Source organism: Mercenaria mercenaria, chromosome 11, assembly GCF_021730395.1.
Source record: "Mercenaria mercenaria strain notata chromosome 11, MADL_Memer_1, whole genome shotgun sequence".
NCBI lineage: Eukaryota > Metazoa > Mollusca > Bivalvia > Venerida > Veneridae > Mercenaria > Mercenaria mercenaria.
The window spans coordinates 53,199,331-53,226,641 of NC_069371.1; the positions used below are offsets into that span (position 1 = coordinate 53,199,331).

The 27,311-nt window shown below is 33.8% G+C and overlaps 2 protein-coding genes across 4 annotated transcripts in view; one reads left to right on the plus strand and one right to left on the minus strand.

The window, feature by feature from the left end:
• Nucleotides 1-13,733, plus strand: part of LOC123531483 (protein N-lysine methyltransferase METTL21D-like) — a 38,470-nt gene extending 24,737 nt beyond the window's left edge. For 2 of the 3 annotated variants that reach the window (XM_053517469.1, XM_053517470.1), the window contains 4 exons: nt 6,229-6,422; nt 7,825-7,995; nt 10,019-10,183; nt 10,990-13,733. Coding sequence is in view for 1 of the 3 variants with exons in the window: in XM_053517468.1 (XP_053373443.1) it covers nt 7,770-7,995; nt 10,019-10,183; nt 10,990-11,219 (621 nt within the window). In the remaining 2 variants the exon portion in view is untranslated. Of the gene's footprint in view, nt 1-6,228; nt 6,423-6,551; nt 7,996-10,018; nt 10,184-10,989 lie in introns of those variants that run through there. The other variant, XM_053517468.1, reaches the window with a different exon arrangement.
• LOC123531613 (solute carrier family 28 member 3-like) lies at nt 1-25,657 on the minus strand. Its single transcript, XM_045312732.2, has 13 exons — nt 25,633-25,657; nt 22,349-22,466; nt 17,933-18,072; nt 16,336-16,565; nt 15,943-16,084; nt 15,392-15,583; nt 14,009-14,170; nt 6,252-6,377; nt 5,065-5,195; nt 4,427-4,595; nt 2,885-3,061; nt 2,330-2,510; nt 1-278 (listed from the first exon to the last, which is right to left on the minus strand). The coding sequence occupies exons 1-13, from the start codon at nt 25,633-25,635 to the stop codon at nt 121-123; spliced, it is 1,929 nt and encodes a 642-aa protein (XP_045168667.2). The 5' UTR covers nt 25,636-25,657; the 3' UTR covers nt 1-120.
• Nucleotides 25,658-27,311: the final 1,654 nt, after the last annotated feature.

The following is a 27,311-nucleotide window of genomic DNA, read 5'->3' on the forward strand; positions in this document are numbered from 1 at the left end:
AACATTTGATATAAATTTTAATATGGTAGCATAAAATGAGATCAAAAAGTATTGCATTAAAATAAAATTGTAAAAAAAAGTCCTTATCAAAATTTATGTGTTCCTAACAAAAGGCCTTCATCATAAAACACTGCCAGCAGTTGAGTTTGTTAGATATGTCACATTATTGCTATCACCTATAATGCTGTCAACTACTGTTGCCATGGTAACATTCATGTTGATGGTATTGTTTGCTCCAGATATACACAAGTCCAGTGGTTCATCAACCAACAACAGACCTGAAAAACAAAATTCACATCATTCTGTGCTTATATGCAATTTTCAGATGGAGTTATATAGACATAAAACAGACACTGTTAACCTTTGACTTCTAAGTGTGACCTTGACCTTTTAGCTAGGGGTCTGGGTCTTGTGCATGACACATTGTCTCATTATGGGGAACACTTATTTCAAAATTCCTTCATGGATGGCAGAGATACAACCACGACAAGAATGGACGCGCGCACGCACGCACACACACACACTGCAATTTCAGGGGCATAAAAAAAAGAGCTATCACTATTAGTGACAAATATACCAAAGAATGCTACAGTTGCAAAATATGCAAGAATGGCATATGTTGGCAGAGTTATGGACAGGACAAGAAACTGACCATGTTAACATTTAACCTCTGTGGCCTTGACCTTAGAACTATGGGTCGGGATCTTGCGAATGACATGTCGTCTCATTATGGGGAACATTTATGCCAAGTAATTTCAAAATCCCTTGATGAATGGCAGAGTTATGAACCACACACGAAATAGACCCTGTTAACCTTTGACTCGTAAGTGTGACTTTGACGGAGCTAGGGGTTTGGGTCTTCAAATTACACATAATCTCATTATGGTAAACATTTATGCAAAGTTTTTCAAATCCCTTCATGGATGGCAGAGTTATGGGCCGGACACGAAACAGACCCTGTTAACCAAATATTGACCTCCAAGTGTGACCTTGACCTTGGAGCTAGGGGTCTGGGTCTTGCGTATGACATGTTGTCTCATGGTGAACATTTATGCCAAGTAATTTCAAAATCCCTTCATGGATAGCAGAGTTAATAAAATATGATAAAAATTTATACGGACACGCAACAACGGATAGTGCAGGGATCATCCTACAAGGCGATTTGAGCGATATCATCGCTGTAAAGTCGGCCACTTTGCCTAATTATCGCAGAGTTTTTCAGAGTGTTGTAATCTGTTTACTAAAGGTTGTAAAACTTGATGCATATTCTAGATTAAATTACCGATAAATCCATAGTCAACCCCGCCTACTGGCCTGTCAAACTTCAGCCAATCGTAGCGTTAATATCCCACTGTGTTAATCAATAATATTGTAAGCTGCCGCCATTTTGAAAATTTTCAATCGGCGTGTAATGCCGATAAACTTAACGAGTGCATGATCTTATGCATCAATTGTATTTATTTTGTTAAAAATTACTTCAAAAATTATTTCAAGAATTATTTCAAATACGGCCAATTTCTGTAAATGAATTGCCCGGGCGCTGTGGATAAAAAAAGAAAAAACAATTCCGCGGACGTCTGAACTGCCGTACAAAATATTGCAAAAAGATCGCCAATATCTATGAATTTGGTATTATTTTCAAAAAGATTAATAAATAAATCAGTTAAATGTATAAATCTGAACAAGTTGATGCAAGAATCGGGCATTATTAAAGCACGAGAATCGAAACATGAATGAAAATTTTCAAGGCGTTATGATCATGCACCTGATAAATTTACGAGTTTTGGACGCGTAAATTTCGGATAAAAATTTAAAGGCGACTTTTTCATAGCTAAGTTTATACTTTATTTAGAAATTCATGAAAATAATAATGCAATAATCAATTACATTAAATAATTACAGCAAGAACCATAGAAAGTGGATATATATATATAGGCAGTAAACTGAAAACTAGGCCGAATCTTCTCCTTAAATTCCTCAATTTCTCCCTAAATTCTGTTGAGGGAGAAGTCACTTCTCCCTAAAATTTTGACCTAGGATGATCCCTGATAGTGATTGTAATATATGGAATTTTAATCTGCCCACCTTTGGGAACATAAAAAGAACAGCCCAATCTATGTTTGTAAAACATGCTTAAGGGAGCTGGAAAGTGGCCTTTACAAGTGGCATATCTATCCACAGGTTAAAATACAACAAATGTTAAGTTGGAAATGAAGCTGCTGAGGTAGTGGTCTTTAGGTTTACCTGTCCTGAAGCTTATACATGGCATATATTGTTGATCTAAACATGTTATCTAATAACCTTAAGATTTTAATTTTCCTGTACCAACCTGCAATAGATGCCGTTATAAGACATGTAACAATTCCTCCCAGTAAGGACCTTAACACTATAGTGGCAAGGTCACCACGCCTCTCAGGGGCCATAGGTCCAAGAGCTCCTAGCTGGATCCCTATTGAACTCAGATTCGAAAATCCACATAGAGCGTATGTTGCTATCACCTGAGATCTCATCTGAAAAAAAATTGTTTACAAATTCAGAAAAATAGGACTTACTCCCATTTTGTGACATATCATATGAAATTCCCAGCTTGCAAGCTTCATCTGTTGCGCTATAGAGAGGATTTCATACAGTTTCATTGAAAATAAACAAATACACTGTCCTGTTTTCTCGGAAAAAAAGAACAAATTTTCTGTGTATATACTGCTTGGCAGAAGTCATGGGGATGAGCATAATCCTCAAGTTGCATAATTGCATAATAAAACTACAACTGAAAAAGTTGTACTAAGGTTATTTGTTAAATCTTGACAACATATTCTAGTCTGGCTTTAAAAAGACATGTACAACTCATCTGTTAAATTCTTGTTTCAACAAAAAACAAACTTACTGAGATGAGTTCCCCAGTGCAAGCAAGTCTGTTCTCCATGAATTTGGACAGTTCCTTGTAAGCCACAAACTCGTTGAGGAATGTCTTTATTCCAACTAATTCTCCGACTACACCAGCATCTGACCACTGAACTCCCATCATATATGCTATAGGCATAAACACATACGAACAGATCATCTGGAAAATATAAACTAAATTGTAATATTGCAAGATTAATGTGCATGTACAGCAGGGCACCTAGTTATACAGCTGGAGGTATACTGCACTTTCTTCAGTACAAGTCACTGGGACTGGTATACTAATGTCTCATAAACTTTTATAATCTTTGTTTATGTCTCTTAAATCAGGAGTGAATTTCAAAAACATTTTTAATTGACCCAGACTAAAAAATATGACAAGCAAAATCCTAATATATATCATTTTCAGAAACTTTCAGATTAATTAAAGTTCAAATAAACCTAACACAAAATTGTAATGTTTTCTATTCAGATTCATGTTATTCACAGTACAAGACTAGTACTTAATGACGATTGCAAGTTTTTGAAAACTTGTTAAGATTAAACAGAATCCTTTTACAACATACCTCATAATAATTTATAAAAGATTAAATAGTATCCGTCACATAATGTTTGATACTAGATCTGTGAGAACAGCTCCTTAATATCTCCAGCTTAATCTTTAATAATATCAATAGTTCATTTTCAAAAGTATCATTGGTTCACCTGTAATCATTGGTTCATCTTAAATAATACCATTTTATTTTTTTTCCTGTTTTACTGGAGTAAGTTTGTATCTATATAGCTCTATAATGAATAAAGCCTGGAAGATTATTTTGAAGTAGAAGTCAGTACTGCCACCCTTGCTATGTACTTATCAGTTATAGTCAGCTCATGATGTCATATTGAGCAGCTGACATGATGACATCATATCCTGGTCCAAAGGTTATAAAAGTAAGCTTGGAGACCAGTCTCAGAAACTGCCTTGCCATTTGGCTAAGAGTTATAAAAGTAAGCTTGGGAACCAGTCTCAGAAAACTGCCTTGCCATCTGGCTAGGAGTTATAAAAGTAAGCTTGGGAACCAGTCTCAGAAAACTGCCTTGCCATCTGGCTACGAGTTATAAAAGTAAGCTTGGGAACCAGTCTCAGAAAACTGCCTTGCCATCTGGCTAAGAGTTATAAAAGTAAGCTTGGAGACCAGTCTCAGAAAACTGCCCTGCCATTTGGAATAAGAGTTAGAAAAGTAAGCTTGAAGACCAGTCTCAGAAAACTGCCTTGCCATTTGACTCAGAGTTATAAAAGTAAGCTTGGAGACCAGTCTCAGAAAACTGCCCTGCCATTTGGAAAAAGTTATAAAAGTAAGCTTGGGAACCAGACTAAAAAAACTGCCTTGCCATTGGTCAATTTCAAATAATTATGTGCTCAGAAACAGCCAATCAGCTGGATTTTTAGACTGGTCTCCAAAATCATGTTTATAATGTTGGTTCCAGTTCACTGGCATTTATTTTTTGAAAATTTAATCAAACAAAATAGTCGATGATTTACCTGGAAGGAGAGTTCTGGATGACACAAGAAGCTACCAAACCAGGACAGCATAGCATTGACAAATGCCAACATGGCAAGAAAGGCAATCAGGTTGGCAGCAATGTTGGCAACAAGCTTGATGGAAGCTGATGCTCCTGCTGCTGCTGCCTCAAGAATATTTCTCTCCTTCCTGAAATTACAAATGTACTCATTTGTAAATATTTTACTGTATTTTTAGTTGCTTTAACTTCTAGTCACACTCACTTATAAGGTTGGTGTGATCACCTGTATTTTCAATTATGACATCTTTTAAGCCATTCTTGAAAAAAAAGGATCAGGTTAGAAATATAGCTCTTCTTAAAATTAAATTTCACCCCACATCAAAAGCTCAAACAGAAATTAACATCTACATTGCTGCCTAGAGGTTACACTAATATCTCTAAATGAAAACCAGCTGTGGAGAAAACTCTATTTTGTCATGCCTAAATGTCTGTTTTATGTTCACATGAAAGTTGTCAGTTTTACATTCTATTTAAAGACATATGGTAGTGGCCGATTTTATTTAATGTTTTGGATTACGATTCTAGTTTTGTGGATAGGTACAATATAGAAGTCTATGACAATCTGTCACCTATATACAATAAATTCTAAGCATTCACCTTTCTCCAAGATCAACGTCGGAGAGTTTTCGTATTTGACTGGTTTCTGTCTCTGGATAGAGTAACTTGGAAACAGCAAGTGCACATGGTGCATTCATCACAGAAGCACATAATAAATGTTCTGGTGGGACCTGAAACAGATACTGGTGCATTCTTCACTCATACACATAATACTATGTAAATTTGAAGTGAATTTAATGCAACTTGGTATAATACATGTCTATAAGAAGAAATGATAGGGTACAATAAGCATAAATCTTCACTGTGAATGGCAGTGTAGGAACACAAATGAAGAGCAGAAAAATGATGTATAAAATAATCTCTTAGGCTAAATGCGGAAGGTACATCAGTTTTAACCATTCAAAGGCATTTAGTGGAAGTATGAACCACATTTAGTGATAGCTCTTAACTAAGTTACCTGGAACTTGTGCCTACTGTTTAATCATAGGTTTGTCCTTGATTTCTCTTTAAACATAACACAAGATACTCTAAAATTCAAAATGTGTGTGTGTGTGTGTTCGGGTTTAACGTCTTTCTCAACAATTTTTCAGTCATATGAACGACGGTGTCTACTTGTAGCAGTGAGCACAATGCCCAAATTTATAGTGCTACCTCACTGGAATATCACGCCGTAGACACATGACATGATACCCCACCCAGTCGCATTATACTGACACCTGGCTGACCAGTCCTAGTACTATCCTCTAAATGCTGAGCGCCAAGCGAGGAAGCTACTAGTACCATTTTTTACGTCTTTGGTATGATGCGGCCAGGGATCGAACCCACGACCTCCCGCACTCGAAGCGGACGCTCTACCACTAGGCTACCGAGGCGGTAAAAAAAAAAAATTCAAAATGATCCTACTGCCAACCCTTGAGACCTAATGTATAAATCATATCTGGATTTAAGGTAACAGACCTGTAATGGCACCAGGCAGTTTCTGTGTGATTATGTGTTCATGTTATTCCATTTGTCATTCTTTGATTGCAAATGTAGCTCAACAGGCAAATGACTTTCCATATACTCGATCAGGAAGTGTCAAAATAGCATACGGAGATTATGTGAACTGCTGATTGTTATTAAGGACCAGCAACCTTAAGAAAGTTGAAATTCATGCACAACACTGATGTGAATTTTATTTTTTTTATTTACATTTATTTACAGGTTGTATATAATCTGTATTTTACCCCAAAGGAAATGTATGCTGCCATTACTCCACCAGCTATTGTAGCAAATCCTCCAGTCATCACAGCATTCAGCTCTGACTTCGTCATCAATGGCATGAATGGTCGAATCATAATCGGGGCTTCCGACTGTAATAGAAAACAATACAATCGTGGAAACAGCATTGACACCAAGTAAGTATTCATGTATTGTGGTTTAAATGAGTTAAAAGTAAAACATTCTGCATAAAATTGAACAAGACAATGAAACAATGCTATAAAATGTTTTACAGATGATTTTTTAAAAAATATTTTTTAAATATTTTTCATGTTAGAGCCCATAAATTTGGTATGTGGGGTATTTGTTTTATATTGTCTTACATTCCCAAAGCAAAGTCTTGTCTTCTCTATTTACAAAACTTTGCATCTAGAATAATATATCCCTGTGAATTCAGAGACATATCTTCAAAATTTAACAGAAATGAACATGAAAATGACAAAGTTCACTTATTTTTCATCTGTGCTTATTTCTTCATCTAGATCTTAAATACCAAAATGAGGGATATCATCATAATTTGAAATTCTATATGTTGGATCATATTACAGAAATAATGGAAATAAAAATAACTGTTTAAAATAACTCCATAGTTATTACTACTGGCGATATATAAAATATTAACTTATTTTAGTATATGGTTCATATAAAACTGTTAAATTCAGTAAAATGTTGCCACAAGTTTAAGTTAGAGGGTTAAACTGTTTAAATAAGAAGATATCTGCAAGCACAACTGACGGAAAATCTCACATTTCAAGGAAAGTCTTACAAGACACTTAAATACATACTACATTTAATCTACAAACTGAACTGGCAGATAAAATGCTATTCATGACTTATCAAATGCTACCAAATGACTAATTCTTTAAGCTAACAATGGATCACTGATTATGTGTGCTAATCTTCCAATTTCAAAAGCCATGGAATGTTTAAGCAAGGTCTTAAAATATCTATTTTGTACATGATAGAGTATATTGTCTATCATTTAAAAACATTGACTTCTTTATTTCACGATCAATAATTATTACAATACACTAATGATACACAGAAGTCATTTAATGGCAGAAAATAGGAAAATTAATGCACTTTCATGTACAAATAATAAATAAGACATGAAGGAGGAAATTAAAAAAAGTTTTCACTAAACTTTAAAATATCTGCTGATAAGGAATGAGTGGAAATTAACTAGTTTTCATGCAAGTTTTGCAAAAGTTTTTACTTCCTGAAATTTTAAAGAACAAAAGCAATGATTTGAATGGAGATATCCTTTTAAAGATTCAGACCACAAAACAGTTATTAACTAGGGTTAATACAAAAGCCAAATGTAAAACCTCATGGAATATTTTACATTTACAAACTAAAATATGCAGTATTTATTGTGTGAATGAGGAATGAATAAGAAAATAAAACACGGGATTGTCTTACAGGAATGGAGATTTTATTTAAAGTATAATGTGCTTTTGACATTTCTTCAATGAAATATAATTATGAACCAAAAAGGAGAAAATATAGCAGCATTTACAGTGTTCTTACTGATTGTAGTGAACGCCGTGGGTCTAGGTATACCTGTGTGGTATAACAAGGAACACATGCACAGTGTGAACACTACCATAGAGAAACCTAACTGTATTGTGCACGTAAACATTAGGGAAGGCTTGTGGCAGAGGTACTGCCTGGAGAGCAGAGTGGAGAACTGTGAACTTGATGTTCAAGGTTGGTTACATAAGTCTCTATACTCTTATACGATCATACATAAATAAAGATACTTTTCAATAAAGTTTTGAAAGTTAAACATAAACAAGAGGGCCATGAAGGCCCTGTATTGCTCACCTGACCTACTGACCTAAAGATTATCAAGATTAAAATTCTGACCAAGTTTCATTAAGATATGGTCATAAATGTGTCCTCTAGAATGTTAACTACTTTTTCCTTTAATTTGACCAAGTGACCTAGTTTCTGACCCCACATGACCCAGATTCCAACTTGACCTAAAGATCATCAAAATTAACAGTCTGACCAAGTTTCATGAAGATACAGTCATAAATGTGGCTTCTAGATTGTTAACAAGCTTTACTTCTGATCTGACCTGGTGACCTAGTTTTTGACCCCACCTGACCCAGATTAGAACTTAAAATTAAGATCATTAAGATTAACGTTCTGGCCAAGTTTCATAAAGATACGGTCATAAATGTGGTCTCTAGAGTGTTCACTAGCTTTTCCTTTGATTTGACCTGGTGACCTAGTTTTTGACCCCACATGATCCAGATTGAAACTTAACCTTAAGACCTTCAAGATTAACATTCTGACCAAGTTTCATTAAAATAAGGTCATAAATGTGGCCTCTAGAGAGTTAACTAGTTTTTCCTTTGATTTGACCTGGTGACGTAGTTTCTGAATCCACTTTACCTAGATTTTAACTTGACCTAAAGATCATCAAGGTTTACATACTGACCAAGTTTCATAAAGATAAAATCATGAATGTGGCTTCTAGAGTGTTAACTAGTTTTTTCTTTGATTTGACCCAGTGACCTAGTTTTTGACCCCACCTGACCCAGATAAGAACTTGACCTATAGATCATCAAGATTAACATTCTGACCAAGTTTCATTAACATATGATCCTAAATGTGGCTTCTAGAGTGTTAACTAGCTTTTCCTTTGATTTGACCTGGTGACCTAGTTTTTAAACCCACATGACCCAGATTCGAACATGGCCTAAAGATCATCAAGATTAATATTCTGATTGAGTTTGATGAAGATATAGTCACAAATGTGGCATCTAGAGTGTTAACAAGCTTTATTTTTGATTTGACCTGGTGACCTAGTTTTTGACCCCACATGACCCAGATAAGAACTTGACCTAAAGATCTGACCAAGTTTCATGAAGATACATCATAAATGTGGCCTCTAGAGTGTTAAGCTTTTCCTTAGATTTGACCTGGCGACCTAGTTTTTGAACCCAGATGACCCAATATCGAACTCATCCAAGATTTTATTGAGAGTAATATTCTGACAAAGTTTCATTAAGATTGAACCAAAATTGTGACCTCTAGAGTGTTAACAAGCTTTTCCTTTGATTTGACCTGGTGACCTACTTTTTGAGCTCAGATGACCCAATATCGAACTCGTCCAAGATTTTATTGAGGGTAACATTCTGACAAAGTTTCATTAAGATTGGGCCAAAATTGTGACAAATTGTTGACGACGACGGACGGACGATGGACACAGGGCGATCACAAAAGCTCACCTTGAGCACTTTGTGCTCAGGTGAACTATAAAAAAGAATCAGAAAATTACATAAATAATAGAAATTCTGATTCAAAATGAAATAAACTAATTTGGCTTTCTTTTCTAAATAATTTTAGATGCTCTTGATTTATTATCAAAAGTCTGTTTTGATGAGGTATAAACAAAATAAAAAAGTGTCAAAAATACTGCAAGACAAGTTTTGTTATCTAAAACTGCAATGTTGACTCTTTCTGGACATCTTACATAGGAAAGAGCAAGAAGAAAAAAAAATTCATTGACAGCAATTTTTCAATGATTAAATACATTGTTGGCTATAGAATCAAAACAATTAGATGTTTTCTTTTAAATTCAAAACATAGTACAATACAGGGTAGAGGCAGCAAAAACCAGAGCTTATTTTTCATATAAAACGTACATCTCCCACTACTTAACATGTAGACATTGTAAAATGCCACCAATTAAGGGCAATAACACTCTTTTCCATTTCAGAATGGTGTGACAATCTAGATTTTCCAGTGTACAATGACTTTGTGATAGCAACAGAAATATGTGGAGATCTAATTCTATTGTTTGTGTTTGGAACAATTATTCGCAGCAAATGTCGGAAAAAATCATTCCACCTTGAGATGGTGGGGGCAGAGGCAGGTTTAGGAGGTAAGAATTTCCATACTTGCAAGTGTGATATTGTGACATTTTCAGTACACAGTATGTTTGTATATTGAAATATCACTATAAGGGGTGAATTTCTAAGTCTATTAATGCTATAGTTCAACATACATCAAAATGAAAACTGATTTAAATATTATACTGCACCATTCCGGTAACATGCTACTTAATGGAAAAGGAAACTAAATATTGGACACAGTTTTGTTCAGGATTGTTCTTATTTACATCTTACATTAACAATCATTAACCCTTACCCTACTAACTTTCTATAATGAACTTGCCCATCTTTCAATGTGGACAGTACTATTAACTGTTAAAAGAGGTGCTAGCTAAAAAGATAGTGACTGAATGGCGAACAATGCAGATCATGATCAGACTGCACAGATGTGCAGGCTGATCATGATCTACACTGGTTGCAAAGGCAGCATCAATCATATCCAGCATGGTAAGGGTTAATAGGTACAATTGAAACTATATCTCAGACTCGCTCATCTCAAAATTCCAGCTGTCTCAAGGATATTTTCAAGTCCAGTCCCAAAAACATAGGTTCAAAATATTATTTTTAGTCGAATTTTGGCTATCTCAAACTAAAATACTCAGTCCCCTAAAATTCGAGATATAGAGTTTCAATTGTATATAGCTTAATAAGACACAGCCCAAATTCACTCTAGAGGTTATAGACAAACATTATTAACAAATCACACGACTTTGAATGCAAGATATTGTATTCCATTATTTAGCATCAGCACATACAAAGTCATTTTAGCCTTTTCTGATTTTGTTTGTATTTGTAGGAGTGCTTATGATCGTTGGTGTTCTAGTCTATGCAGCAGCAGACAGTGAGATTGGTTACCAGGCAACAGACCTCCATGTTGGATGGGGACTATGTTTGAGTGCAGGAGGAACTGCAGTGTTGTTGTGTATATACTGTATGTGTAAACATGTAAAAGCTATACCCACAATGCCTGCTGGATACTTCCCTATAGATGATGAAGATGATGAATTAATGTTAATGGATATATAACAAACCAACAGACGGACAGACAGACATTATATACAGTTACTGTTATAACTGCAATATCAATTGCAAAAGTAAAAACTGCAAATGTTTTGTGAATTAAATATTTGTTATATTTATATCTGTAGAGGTTGTATAAATTCCCTTTTATTCCTAGTAGCTAATTTTTGTATGCCGAGATGAAACAACTAACAAGTCTAAAAGGATTTCACACGCATGCTACACTATGCAGAATTTAGGTTTAACGAGAATCTACCAGAGGAAGTGCTTTAAAAATTCTGATTCTGTATTTTCATTTGGTAGCTTATCAGTAAGCATAATATGCTCTATGCCATAGACCACCACTGATGCTTTATGATTCTATCAACTGCAATACAAGAGAGCCAGCTAAAACCACTACAATTGCAGCATATCACTGCTTCTGTCTGACACTGCACTGAAAAAAATGTTGTAGTTATATTCTGACAATCATTTCTCTAATGGTACTTACTGGCACTTTTTATATTTAATCTAGAACCTGTTCTAGTATTTGCCAAGAACTAATAGATAGGGGTCAATTTTAACAAAAATATTTGAAAGTACAATAAAAATAAGACATAGAAAATACACTGAATGTGTTTTACACGGCTAAATATGATTTTGAGCAGACTATCAAAAAACCTTGATGACTGAGGGAACAATATTAAAGTAACATTTATACATCAACACTTAAAATCACACACCATCTGTCGATAGTTTATTCAGTTCTTAACTATACTGTAACTTCTACTTTAAGATATGTATAGTGACTATCCATCCTAGGATTGTTTTTGCAAAGAAAGTTGATATATTAAGAAGATGGAATGGCAGAACAACTAAACTCCTTCTATTTTTCATTACATATATATTTAATGCATGACTTAGGTTTTAAACACAAATGCCATAACATCCAAAGTTTTGTAATATGGGTTAAATTTTTTGTACGTTTCTTAAAGATCTGATAATAAGCGCAATATATTTAAGAATTAAATGTTATTTCTTGTGCATTTATATGGGTATAAACTACATTGGGACTTCTTGCAGATCATCCAAGAATGGCTAACACTACCTATAGTTACATGTTCTTTTTTAAAATTTTGGTGTACCAGTAAAATTTTGAAAGATTTTTTTTTTAACGATGCCATTTTTTAATGGTTTTTTCTTTTGTAAATGATGTCAGACTGCATTTGCAATCTTGTGGAAAGGGCTGTCCTTGAAATTATTACACCAATGTTGTTTATATAGAAATAAACTCTTTTTCTTCCATACATAATATATAGCAAATGTAAGTATTAATTTTGGATCTGAAAATAATTCAAATAGCTGTAACTGATTACCTTAGCAAATTACATGTACGTTTAGACAATCTGCACTAATTCACTTTATACTGATAGATTTCTATTTGGACCCAATACCTTAAAAACTGTGACAGAAGATACCCAAACAAACCATGTATTTCTTTAATGCATTATATACACCATTTTGTAAAATTTCAAAGCAGTTACTCTTAAACCTGGCATGAACATGTAAGCCACGCCATGAGAAAACCAACATAGTGGCTTTGCGACCTGCATGGATCCAGACCAACCTGCACATCTGTGCAGTCTGGTCAGGCTCCATGCTGTTCGCTATCGGTTTCTCTAATTGCAGTAGACTTTAAAAGTGAACAGCATTGATCCTGACCAGACTGTGCAGATGCGCAGGCTGGTCTGGATCCATGCTGGTCGCAAAGCCACTATGTTGGTTTTCTCATGGCGCGGATCATGCATGTACTGACAATATGTGCAAGTTCATTTCATAGTGATACATTCTGGAAATTTGGGCTAGACCCCTTAAGGTGTAGGAGTATATCATCAAAACACAGAAGTATTTGGTAAATAAATAAACCACATGTTTACCAACAATCTACCTGCCCTTTATATGTTCTGTCGTACTGTCCTATATGACTGGATACTTTAAATATTATCAAAAAGTTGTCCCCCTTCAAAAATGAATGACATTTATAAAGAAAAGAAAATAAACAAATGCTGAAACCTATGTTCCAACTAGTTACATGAAATTTCAGCACTGGGACATTTTAGCAAATGCATCAAAACTAAGATATATAATATTTCTTTGAAAATGGTGAGATTTTAAAGGCACTGAACTGTCCAGTTGACAATTGTTTTGAAGAGTATAATATACATATTTTATATGCCATTATACACTTAAAAATCTTCTATTAATGCAACACTTACTAAGTCCTCAAAAGTCAAGAACAATAGTGCATCAAAATTTTACCAAAATCAACTCCTGCTATACAACATGTACAGTACTTCATTTTCCAAACCTCTCATCACAATAACACATAATGTTTTATTTTTATTAAACATATCAATAGAGTATATGACAAAACAGAGGTTTATTATGTGAAATTACTGACTTTTCATAAATATATTGTCAAGTAACTGAAGTCTTAGAATGAAAAATAAAATTTTCTTCTAAGTTATGGCAGGATAATGATGCCACTTTGTCTTTTGCTACTTTCTTCCTTATTAGCAGTGAGCACACTTTTGATAAAACTTTCGGTTTTCTTTATAAAAGTGGTTTAAGAAAGCCTGTTTATTTTAGCTTCATGTCATTTCACTATTTTGTTACATAATTTTCAAAAGTTTGTCAAATTGCAAAAAAAATGTAAGTTGAAAAAACTAGTACTTTTAAAGATATTAGCAAAATTTTCAAGTGTTAAATCAGAAGATTTGTTAAGCATATCCTAAGTTTGAACATTGAGCACTTACTTGTCCTATGAAGATGTTAGCAGCAGCACACAATGATTCCGGTGCAGTTGTCCCGAGAACTTTCCTCAACAACCAGCCTATCTTACTGATTATCATTTGCATGGCTCCAATATAATACAGCACATTAATTGCACAGCTGAAGAATACCACCACTGGCAGAACCTGAAACACACAAGTTATCAATTATCTTACAATTAAAGGTATGAAATTTGTTTGTTTGTTTGTCTTGGGTTTAGTGCCATTTTTCAACAATTTTTCAATTACATAACAGCGGACAATTAAACTTAAAACCAGTGTTCCTGGATTTTGTACCAGTACTAACCTGTTCTCCACCAGTAGTTACCAACTTCCCCACATGTATGATATCACAGGTGGAGGAAGAATGATTTCAGACACAATTTCTTTTAAGAACATATGCCTTGCCCTAGGAAATTTGACCCTCTTACTTGTTTGTGCATAGTGATAAACCAAAATAAAGATTAAATCCACACTGCTCAATTCTTCCAAAGTAGACGGTAAATCTCCTGTTTATTCTTTCAAGTACATTCCCTTCCTGAAACCAGGTTTCATCTTAAGAAAGTATTTTTCAATTTACTTTCATAATAATCGTTTAGTTTTAATTTTCTTTGAACCAATAAACAAAATCAAAGAGGGGAGGATGATATTATCTTACATTCTTGCAAACCATTCAAAAATAAGTAAAGTATGCTGATGGAAACATATTAAAGAAAGAAATACATTATCAAATCATGCATGAAATTGTTTTAATACAGATTTCTTGTGAAGTTACAGTTTATCATTCATCTGTTCCACCTAAGAACTTAAAGCAGCATGCCTCCAGATTTGGCTAAAAAATAATCTTCCTTTCAAATTGAAGTTTGGTCATATTATGAACATTAGAATATGAATTTTATGAAGTTCTAAACAATTTTAAAAGTTCGAAAGCAAGAAAAAATGTGACTGCGCAGGGAATCGAACTCCGGACCACAGCGGCAATAAAGACATTTTCCCGTCATCATAAACAACAGCGCTATAGCTGAAATAGAGAATAATGACTTCAAAATATAGATATTTATAATTGGGACAGTTTACCTGGAGCAAAAGTGTGACAAACGCTTTTTGATTTTCATCGTAAAAAGTAGTAAAAACAGCAAATTCTCATGTGTTTCCGTAACATAAAGTTTGTCAGTAATTAAGTTTTAAAGCCTTCTTAAGAAATATAGCATTTATTTCAAGATATCTAAAAAAAATTATTTTTTTTGTATTGTCAAACGATCTGGAGGCATGCTGCTTTAACCTACCCCTTAGATAAATATGATTTGTGCCATCAGTGTTGGACCTATACAGTAACATGAAGAACATAAAAAATTGAAATAGGCTTACCTTCATAGCAAAGATATGATCTGTGTATTTAGGACCAAACACAAACTCAGCCCCAAAGTTGGTGAATGCCAGAAATTCTTGTACTCTCTGTCCTAACCAGTGGAAGACATTGTAACCAAAATCCCATCGTAATATGATCACAGCAAAATAGAACTGGATACAAAACCCTCCGAGAACCGGTCGCCATTTCACCTGCAGCAAAAAAGTTAATCTACAAGCGTTTTTTTCGCACAACAAATAAGTATGTCCAGTCTGCTGCATAAAATAAGAAACTTGAACTGAACTTGGAGAGGAAGTCTTGCTACTGGTCACTATAACCAAGCATAGACTAATTGTAGACAATTATTGATCCAGATGAACACAAATAATTTACAGTTTGTACAATATCAACTAAGCATCTCTCTAACAAAATTACACTGAAGTCAGGAGTTGCAAATAAAAAGCTTAAAAGGCCGCAACTCATCAAATGGACCATGTATGAAAACTTGCAGAGTAATATTCCTAAATATGTAGAAAATCATATTGAAAACACAAGAAAGCAAAGTCTTTACCTGCCCAGGATGAGCCGAGAAAAGCCATAAGAAAATGACAAAAAATAGAAGTCCAGCCAATGCAACAAGGTTGGAAGGTCGTCGCCAGGCTGTCAGTAATGTCACCACGGTGATACCCGCAAGAGCTGACAAACAAACAGCACTGAAATAAAAAAGAAAAAGACATGAAAATACTAAAATATTTATAATATCAAGACACCAATCACCAAACCTTATAGTACAACTTTTGAAAATTATAGTGTCTTTTAAAGTTTGGACAGACCTAGCTGAAATGTGTTCAAATGATCATCCTTAGAATCATAGCATTCATTATAATTTTAACTAAACCTGATAAGACACTATTTACACAAAAATAAATACAATTACCAGGAAATATGAATTAATACAACTTACACTTTCATTAATTTCCGTACTTTTCCATTGATGACTGCCCCGGCACACTCTGACCATTTTTCAAGCTGTGTACTAAAGTGTGTTTTAATGAACCATATCATTACACACAACACGATGACAACAACTAAACCAATCAGAGCCCGGATGTCCTGACAGTGATACTTTATTGAAATGACCAATGCCCATACAAAATACCCAAGTGCACAGGAACATGTCAGCCCAATGAAAATCTGAAATGCAAAAATACATAAAGGTTCTTGTGGGGTCAATAAATCAAACAATGCATACAAACTGCATTAATGGTATCATTCAATTTTTGCTTCACTAATTACTAGAAATTCAGTAAATAGTATTTGTATTACCTCCCTTTTATAGGCCTGATTTTGCAGAACCATTCAATGATAAAAATGCTTTTATTATTATATTGTCATTTTGGATGTTTTGACAGGAGAATATTATTAATGCATGTTTGCTGTTAACACATCCTTTCCTGTTTAAGGTTTAGGAGTATATCACCAAAACACAGAAATATTTTATAAACGAACAACATCGTTACCAATCTTTTACCTGAACATTACATGTTCTGCCGTACTGTCCCGTACTGAAAATATTCTGAAAAAGTTGTCCCCCTTTGAAAATGAATGCCATTTGTAAAGAAACAATCGCTGAAAACTGTGTTCCACCTAGTTATGTGAAATTTCAACACTCGCACGCTATTACAAATGCGTCAAAACAAACATGTGTTAACAGTTCCTTGAAAATGGTGAGTTTTTAAAAGCGCTTGACTGTCTGGAAGTGGGGCCTGTTTAAACAGTTCTTTTTTCGAAATTCAATGCTTATATCAGTATACTGGCACTTGTTTTGTAGAGTAATATAAGTAATATACACGCTATCATTACAAAAACAACAAAACAAGTGTCAGTATACTAATATAAACATTGAATTCCGAAAAAAAAGACTGCCTAAATGGGACCCACTTCCGGGCAGTCAAACGCCTTCAAAAATTCACCATTTTCAAAGAACTGTTACACATGTTAGTTTTGATTCATTTGCAATCACATGCGAGTGTTGAAATTTCACATAATTAAGTGGAACACAGTTTTCAGCAATTGTTTATTTTTATTTCTTTACAAATGGCATTTATTTTCAAAGGGGGACAACTTTTTCAGAATATTTTCAGTACGGGACAGTACGGCAGAACATGTAATGGTTAAGTAAAATATTGGTAACGATGTTATTCGTTTATAAAATATTTCTGTGTTTTGGTGATATACTCCTAAACCTTAATCAATAACAAATTGCAAGTGTAGTGTTGCCTTATAAAGCATTAATTATTAGAACACATGCATTAACATATGTTTGTTTACTGTTATAACATAATGGGCTCAGGCACCAATAAACCTATCCCACAGGGTTCTGCAGATGTTTTAACAAAAGCTGCTTTATCCCTACAATCATTCTAAGCTTCCAAATTAAAATTTAGGGCTATTGAAATCTGTTGTACTTCAACATGAGGCAATTTTCTGTTACTAATAGCCCTAAATTTATGTGTACATGCATTAAATCTTAGTTGTACTGTCAGTCACAGCCTACTTACACATCTGAGGATAAATTTATTGTTGTCAATGAAAGTGCCAATATTTTTGTGAAGCTGGTGAAAGCTGTTGAACAGGTCTGTTATAGAACTGCCACTTTCACTTGATGAAATATTCTCCCCATCCACCGCCGAGTCTGGAACTGAAATTTAAATTATTCATGTTTTGTTATGTTAATTGTTTGTTTTTCTGACCGTCTGTTATGCATAATTATGTAAGTCTACCATTTTTATAAAATGATCTCACTTTATAATAATTTTAATATCCTTTTATTACAGAATAGTATGTCCAGCAAATTCAATAGGCTTGGCTTCAAACTTGGAACCATGACTCTAAATTAATAAAATTAAGTGATGGGTCGGTCTCAGTCTGATGCTGCCATGGGTTTATTTCATGATTAGGCTCAGAAGCGACAAGTCAGGGGCAGCCAATCAGACGCAAGGGATTTCAGACTTCTACAACATCTACCTAAAAACACAGATTATCTCCTCCACCTTCATGATTGTAGTAAAATCTGCTGAGGTCTATGCAAGAATATCTTGCAAAGCAACAAAGTTCTGTTTACCATAAAAATCTGGTATTTTACTGTTGAATAGGACAATTAGCTGTCTATAGAATTTTAACGTTTTTGCTGATTTTCTAGGCTATTTTAATAATGCATGTAATACTATATACAAGTGAATTATTTACTTTCCATGTGTTTTTGACAAAACAGCTTCTTTTGTGGGGTTTATCAACGCGTTTCAGTAGTTCGTACCTTCATCAGGATAAACAAACATATACAGACGTCACAAACATTGGCAGAAAAATATGACATTACATTTGTAGTGTACTGAACACACTTTCGGATAGAACAATACAATAATTCCTTATAGTGATTATATATAAAAACAAGAGCTGTCCGTAAGACAGCGCGCTCCACTATTCGGGGATTTGACAGTAAAATGAATGTATGTCTGAATAAGAGACCTCTACTTTAAAAGGAAGATACACCAAGGGGCAAAATTCCATCAAATACACAAATCTGAGTTATAAGGATTGTTACAACACATGCAGATGATGATGATAAAGATATATTTTGAGTTTCAAGTCATTATCTTATATAGTACAAAAGTTATGTCCAGAAAACGAAGTTTGTAAAAAATTTAAATATAAAAGGGGAATAATTCGGTCAAAAATACAAATCAGAGTTATGGGGATTGTTACCATACATGCAGATGATGATCATAAAGATAAATTTTAAGTTTCAAGTCTTTATCTTATATTGCATTAAAGTAGTATCCAGAAAGCGAAGATTGCAAAAACGTTCAAGTACAAAAGGGGCATAATTCTGTCAAAAACACAATTAGAGTTATGAGGTATGTAGCCACACATGCAGATGATTATAAACAAATACTTCTAATTTCAAGTCATTATCTTTTAAAGAACCAAAGATATGTCTATAAAAGAAGTTTTCGAAAAAATTTTACATGAAAATATTCAAAGTATAACTCCTTGGTGACCTTGACCTTGGGTATAATGGGCCCAGCCCCTATACATACTTTGTTTGTATGCTGGACAATGTTTATGTGAACTTACAGTATGATAAAAGCAAAAGTAACAAAGATATGACAGAAAAACAAAGGTTGCCAAAAAACTTTAACCTTAAAAATAACCATAAAGTATAAGACCTTGGTGACCTTGACCTTGGGTATAATGGGCCCAGTCCCTACACATACTTTAATTGTATGCTGTACAATGTTTATGTGAACTTACATTATGATATTATGATATAAGCAAAAGTAACAAAGATATGACAGAAAAACAAAGGTTGCCAAAAAACTTTAACCTTACAAATAACCTAAGTATAAGACCTTGGTGACCTTGACCTTGGGTATAATGGGCCCAGTCCCTATACATACCTTTTTTTATGCTGGACAATGTTTATGTAAAGTTACAGTAAGATATAAGCTATAGTAACAAAGATATGACAGAAAAACAAAGGTTGCCGAAAAACTTTAACCAAGAAGGGTCACACCGACGCCGACACCGACACCGGGGCGAGTAGTATAGCCCCCCTATTCTCTGAATAGTGGAGCTAACAAGAGCTGTCCATAAGACAGCCTGCTCGACTCTAAATTAGAGCATATTTCCAGTAAAAACTTTATAAAACTTTAAACAAAAAGTTCTAAGCTAAAAAGGGACATAACTCTTGTCAAAATTCAAATCAAAGTTATAGGGATTATTTCTCCTGGTGTAGACTTTGATAGTTAATAATTATTTTAAGTTTCAAGTCAACAGCTTTGAATATGACAGAGATATTTGACTTTATCAAAAACTTCAACCAAAAAAATTCTAAGTTAAAAAGGGACATAACTCTGTCAAAATTCAAATCAGAGTTATGGAAGTTGTTTCTCCTGGTGTAGTTTTTAATAGTTAATAACTATTTTAAGTTTCAAGTTAAAAGCTTTAATAGTAACAGAGATATTTGACTTTATCAAAATCTTTAACCAAAAAATTATGAGTTAAAAAGGGGCCTAACTCTGTCAAAATTCAAATCAGAGTTATGAAATTTGTTTCCTATTTTAAGATTCAAGTCAAAAGCTTTGATGGTAACAGAGATATCTGACTTTTTCAAAAGGCAGTGGCTAGGTAGCCGGTTCCAGCTACCTAGACCTTTAGTCTACGTAGCCGGTTCAGGCTATCAGACTAAAGGTCTAGGTAGCCGGCTCTATATATACATATCATATATGAACATGTAGGTAAAGGTAGCCGGCTTTAATAAACTGTATCTATAAAGGATTATAAGGATCATTATATTAGTTAAATAAAATACATTTCTTCTGATTTATTATTATTTATTGTTTGTGTTTTACCTGTTTATTTTGCCGTATTTACGCACTCATATCGGCGAACATTTTGTTATGTTAGAATGTACTCGATACATATTCGAGATACAGCGATTCATTCCTAAAAGAAAACAAAACAAACAGTTTTAAAAAGGCAAAACAAAGAGCATCATCGTATATTAAATGATGCGACTCTTCTGAACATAACGACGTTGGATCATTTCGTGTGCCTTTTTAAGTGAAAATTTTAAGTGATCATTACTTTTGCACTTCTATGTGCGTCTTTAATTAATTAACTAATTACTTACTAATTTCTTCTCCAATTTGTCTACAATTCAATGATCTTTATTGGTTCTAATTGTTTGTTTGAACATATGAGCTCTTTATTCTAAGGTAGCGTGATAAATGTGAAATGTAAGATTACATAATTACATGTATATATCAAAAGACCTAATTCTAAAGGATCGCCGACAATTGAAGTCATCGATCAAAACTGTTTTTTTTTTACATTTATAACAAACTACAAAAATTCATTTAAAATTTTACTTTTAATTATAAACATGCCATTTAAACACGCCGATGACGATAACGACACTTTGATCATTTGTTGATAACATAACAAAATATCGGCCGATATGATACGAGTGCATAAATACGGCGAAATAAACAGGTAAATCACAAACAGTAAATAATAAGTCACAAAAATGTAATTAATTTAACTAATATAATGATCCGTTATAACAAAATTTATTAAAGCCAGCTACCTTGACTTACGTGTTAATATATGATATGTATATATATAGAGCTGGCTACCTAGACCTTTAGGCTAGGTAGCCGGAACCGGCTACGTAGACCTTTGGTCTAGGTAGCCGGAACTTTAACCAAAAATTCTAAGTTAAAAAGGGGCATAATTATGTCAAAATTCAAACCAGAGTTATGGGGTTTGTTTCTCCTGGTGTAGACTTTGATGGTAAATTAGTATTTTAAGTTTTAAGTCAATAGCTTTGATAGCAACAGAGATATTTGACCCTATCAAAAACTTTAACCAACGGCGACGCCAACGCAAACACCGACGCCGAGGCGAATGTAATAGCTCTACTTTTTCTTCGAAAAGTCGAGCTAAAAAAAGAACAACGACTTCAAATTAATTTTGTTTTTTATTTTTTTGTAAGATAGAATAAATACAAATTTTCAGTTTACATCAGCACTAAATTTCCTGGACTGACACAATCATGAAATCCACATGATTTCCAAGAACATAATTGCTCTTTATTACTCAAGCAGCCTTTCGCCAAGCTGAAGGACTTATATCAGGAACCGAGTATGTGATCCAGAGGTCAAAAAGATTATCTGGTCAAATCAGGGGGTAGCCTCAGGTACCACCCACAACACATTTGGTCAGATAAACAATATTTCTAATGCCTCACTTTCTATAACTGCATCCTTGATAATTTCAACAAAAGGTGCTTAATTCAAAAGTACACAGTATAATTTTGCTGTATCATACTACCACATTTAACAGATGAGATACAACTGAAACATGAATTGGAACTAAACTTACAGAAGAAACACTAAATGATGCATAAATACCTTGTTTAAATTCCACAATGGTTTCTTGTTTTAAAACTGGACCAAGATCTTCACTGAACGCTTGTTTCTTCTCGTGAGCTGTGTCTCCAGCAGCAAATTCATTCATGTTTGCAGACATCTTCAGCATACAACAGCATAATTACATGTTTGTCAATGAATTAATTATCGAAATACTAGAGTGAAATAGATCTGGTGTTTTCACAATGAAAGATATCAAATATATTTGTTATATCTTACATTTTCAATCATGGCTCTATATATATGCCATTCGGGAAATATTGCATCTGGTGTTCCCTTGTGAAAGATATTTAATCAGTTACAATCAAACAAACATGCCTCAGGGGATCCAGAAAAATTTGATCGTGGAGGCACGTGTACCACTTTGGAATGAAGGCATATCATTGGCAAGGCACATAGCGCCATGTGGAGGTTGGTACGGAGGGGGCACACCCTTGTGCTAGTGGGGTCAGAAGGGTCTCTCCCTGTAATTTTTTAAAATATAGGCTCTGCTGCATTTTTTGGAGCTAAATTTTGAGGTCAGGAGAGGGTATCCAGCTCCAATAAGGAGGGTCAGGGTAAGTTCTCCCCCTTGACATTTTTTAAATAAAGGTATGTAAAATGGCAGCCTCTTGTACCTATTTGGGGTCTCCATTTTAAGCTAAAGGAGGGGAAAACTCCCTCCTGTTAGGGGGTCAGGGGTCCCCGCATCCACTGGAAAATTTTAATAGATGTATGAAATGGTTGTCTCTGGTGCATTTTTGGGTCTAAATTATTAGACAAACAGAGATGTCTCTCCCTGGAATTTTTTTTAGATATATATAAGTATGAAATGGTGGCCTCTGGTAAATGGTTTGGTCTAAATGGGGAAATTTCCCTTCTGTTTGGGGGTACGGGGATTTCCCATCTGGAAATTTTTGAAATACATTTTGGGGTCTAAATTTTGAGAAAATATTTTATTCCTTTGCCAAAATAGTTGGGTGCAACCTTGACGAGTATTACTGAAGTTTCTTCTCAGCTGACTAGGGGGTGGGGGGCACGGGACCTCTGGGCCTGTATCCTCTGTATTTACAGATAAATATTAGAATGATGACAAAATCAAAACAGGACTGTAATCCATACATTTCCCTATGTCAGCCTTTATAATTATAGCTCTTTAAACCAACAGATACAGGGCGTCCACTGGGATTTTAAAAGTTGGAGCCACCAGTTTAGCCACTTTCAAAATTTTAGAGCCACTTTGGAGCCAATCCATTTTTTTGAAGCCATGGTCTGTTTTGTTTGCATAAAGAAGGGATATGTGTATAAAATAAACAACATAATACTTCTTACACTTACTATGTAAATGTAATATCTTTTGTGTTTTATATTTTCTTATAACAAATAAATAAATAACAATTTTAAGGAGGTAGGTTACCTTGTTACAAGGGTAAATTCAAATTAGTTGAACCGCAGCACATTTTTGTATTTCGTGTAATATGAAGTTTTAACTGCTACAATCTCAATTTCGTTTGTCTCTGTCCCTTCAAGTTCAATTTTTATCCAGGTTTGAAGAACATGACCCTCCAAAGGTATTTCATATTGAAAGAAGAAGGAAAATACGGATATTTAACACTTTTCAGTGTATTTTAGTTTCATTGATATCCGTTGAAGTCTGCATAATTGATAATTTTACTAGTATGCACGTTATCTTTCTAATAAAAGCTTAAAATGTATATGTCGCGGGGCTCGTGTTTCCATGGTAACGCATTTTCTCTCATTTTTAAACAACTATGTATAAAAATAGGGGTTTTCGACGGCTTCAGTGCCATTCTGTTAATGACCATCATGGAATATTTGGGTAATATTATTAGCAAAATGCCAAGCACTTTACATGGTACCCTATTTTTCTTAAAGTTTAAAGTAACCATGGCAACAGAGATGTTTAAAATAGCTTATATCTTGCTTTTTGTTGTAGTTTCTTATAAAAAAATATTGAATAAGATTAACTTTCTAGTTAATGTAGCTATAAATCATATTATTTCTAACGTAAGTTATATTTTCGTGTTATTTGCATTTATTAAAACAAATTTCACAGCTTAGAATACTTACAGCAGTACCCCTCGTCTGGCATTTTTCATGGAAAAATCGTTCAGTATGCTGCTATTATTCTCATGGATATTGTTGAAATGAAAATAAAAGGCCGAAGCTGTGTTTCTTAAATAGACCAGTGTCAACGCTTCTAAATTTTACATTTAGATACATAGGTCACGGGCTTCGTTTCCATGGTAACATCAATTCAATTCAAGAAATCACATTTTTCTACCGAAATTTGAACAATTTTAGATCTTAGTTTTAGTATATAAGTAACAAATTATCAACGGAACCTGAAAAATAGGTATTACAAATCAAACTGCTAGATTTTTTATTTGAAAATGGCCGTAACAAGTAACCTTTCACCCAACTATATTCCAAATAACATTGGTTACCATCATCCATTTTCTTACATTCTGCATAACATTTCAATATAACTACAAAAAAGAAGCAAAATATTGATTTTTATTCAGAGCAAAAGACTCATAAAAATATTTCAGCAAATAATGGTTATTTGAAAATAGTTAAAATAAAAAAAAATGCACAGAATTACGTACTTTCAAGATAAAAACTATTAATTTTGCGCGGTAACTGACACGTAACGTCATGACGTCAGTGACGTCATTTTAAGGCAACATTGTTTTGAAGCGTTTCTGCGGCAATTTATTCATTATTTCTGAATTATTAAACCATAAAGCATCAGATCGAAAACAGGTTCATGATTTGTTTTCAGAAGAATGAATATACAAACACATTTAGTTTGTCGTAAACGTCGTCGTAAATCGTCACGTTAGCTTCCGGTTGGACATGCGCACATACAAATATGAAGGTAACCTACCTCCTTAAGTCTTTTTATCAATGATGATACAAAATTAAATTAGCATGCTTATTAACAACACAATCTCATATTCATCATATAAATCAACTTTCAACTATCAACAGACTCTTTTAAACAGAAAGATGTGCACTTATCTGATAGACGAACAACAACCAGATAGAAACATTCTCAATTTCATAACAAACTTCTATCGCTAGATTCATTTTCAATGAAAATTTTAAATAAAGAACTTAAGAAGCCCATTACAAATACAATCTATTACAACAATAAACACTCTACATGTTTAAAAGTTTTAGAAAGGATTTTTCCTCCAAAATATACTCATGAATGTGCATATACCATCCAAAAAGTTTAATGGCGATTGTTTGTATTTTACCATGAATCGAAGTAAAAATATTTCCTTGATTGATAATATCTTTTAAGCCACATCCTGTTAGAATCAAGTGTTTGTAATTTACTGTGTAAGTTGTTGTAAACATGGTATTCCTACAAACAAATATAGAAATAAAACAGAAGAAAAAAAAGAAATGAAAACTCTTACCTTTGTCTTATTCGCGTTGTTTCAGAATTAACATAGTAGGAGCGGTTTATTTTACTTGCGGTTTTCCCGCGTAATAACTTACAGGGCAATCTTATTGGACAAATGTGGCGCCAAAGGGTGCACTGATCATGTGTGATGTAAGATGATGCAATGATTAGGCGCTGTTGCTCAGCGAAGCTTGGTATTTTATTTCTTATCGATCTCTGTCGGTTTATGATCCCTGATATTATATTTGTGTAAAATATTACGATCGAAAGTGCAATGCTGCATGGCTTCCGTCGGATCTTTATAAATCGTCGATGATAATAATCTTTCTGTTGTTTACAAAAGCAGCCACAATTTTTAAGTAGATTCCTATAATCATAAATAATTGTACATTGGCAAAAACGTATTTAACACATTTTTTTTTCTGAAAAATCATTTTAGTCAACGTTTACTTGATCAGAAAACAATATTGGTCTAGGTTGAATAAGGAACCAAAAACGTTATAATCATCCACAGCCATTGGCGGCAAAAAAAAAAAAAAAAAAAAAAAAAAAAAGAATTTGTTTCTAGCTTAATCGTTTATTAATTATAATGCATCTAGCTAATAAAAGCATTGTTTGTCGTTATTGTATATGTGGATTAGATAAACTTCATATGCTGTATTTCATCTGCTTATAAATATCCTTTGTCGTTGTTTTTATTTGTTTGTTTATTTTTTTAATAATGACCGTGGTCATCATGTTGCTTTAGTTTCCCGCGTCAATACAAATTTAGCATACCAGTTTAGAACCCTGTAAAGTGCATTATCTTGGAAAATTTTAGAACGTTTTCCATGTACAGTCACGAAGCTATGTAATGTTCAGCCCGTTATACATTAATAAAAATGTAGAGAAACTCTTTTTAGGCTGGCGATATTCGCCAGACTATTATAACCATATATCGAGTTTCTGTAAAGTTCAACAGGTGCTGAGACTGACAACACAAAATATAATTTCATGCGCAATTCAAATAGTCCGCCACGTTAATCAGTTTTGCCATAGAGTTGTATAAAGATTGTTAAACTTACCAGTTCAATAGATCTACTTGTACAAACATGTTGTAATAATATTTTATTTTTCTAACGGTAAATACTTGAAAGATAACATTAGAAAATATTACATAATGATGGTAAATTAATTCGCCTCTATGAATGAAATGTTCGTATGAATGGAACTAACCTCGTTATAGATTATGACCTCGGTCTATAAGGAGCTAAGTAAACAAACGCTGGTTCCGAGAAACAATCGTCGATATGAATTATACTGCGCATTATTCGACGACCTGCCATAACGTGGAAAATAAGAAATATGAAATATCAATTAAAATGAACTTATGGTGATATGAATTATGTCAGGTCTTATATTTAGGGCTTAAGTTTTTAGAAACTATTCTTTCAGATCATTTGCTATAGGTACTAAGGCACGTAATCGCTGCGTGATTGCCACAGTAACGTGATAAGAAACAAATGACAACATTATACCTGTTTTTAG

Excerpts from the sequence above, each read along its gene's own strand:
- LOC123531613 (XM_045312732.2), bottom strand. Across the intron at positions 16,566-17,932 it reads ATAAATTTATCCTCAGATGT|ATTTTCATTGGGCTGACATG; the intron begins GTAAGTAGGCTG and ends TTTGCATTTCAG. Across the intron at positions 3,062-4,426 it reads ATCCAGAACTCTCCTTCCAG|ATGATCTGTTCGTATGTGTT; the intron begins GTAAATCATCGA and ends TATATTTTCCAG.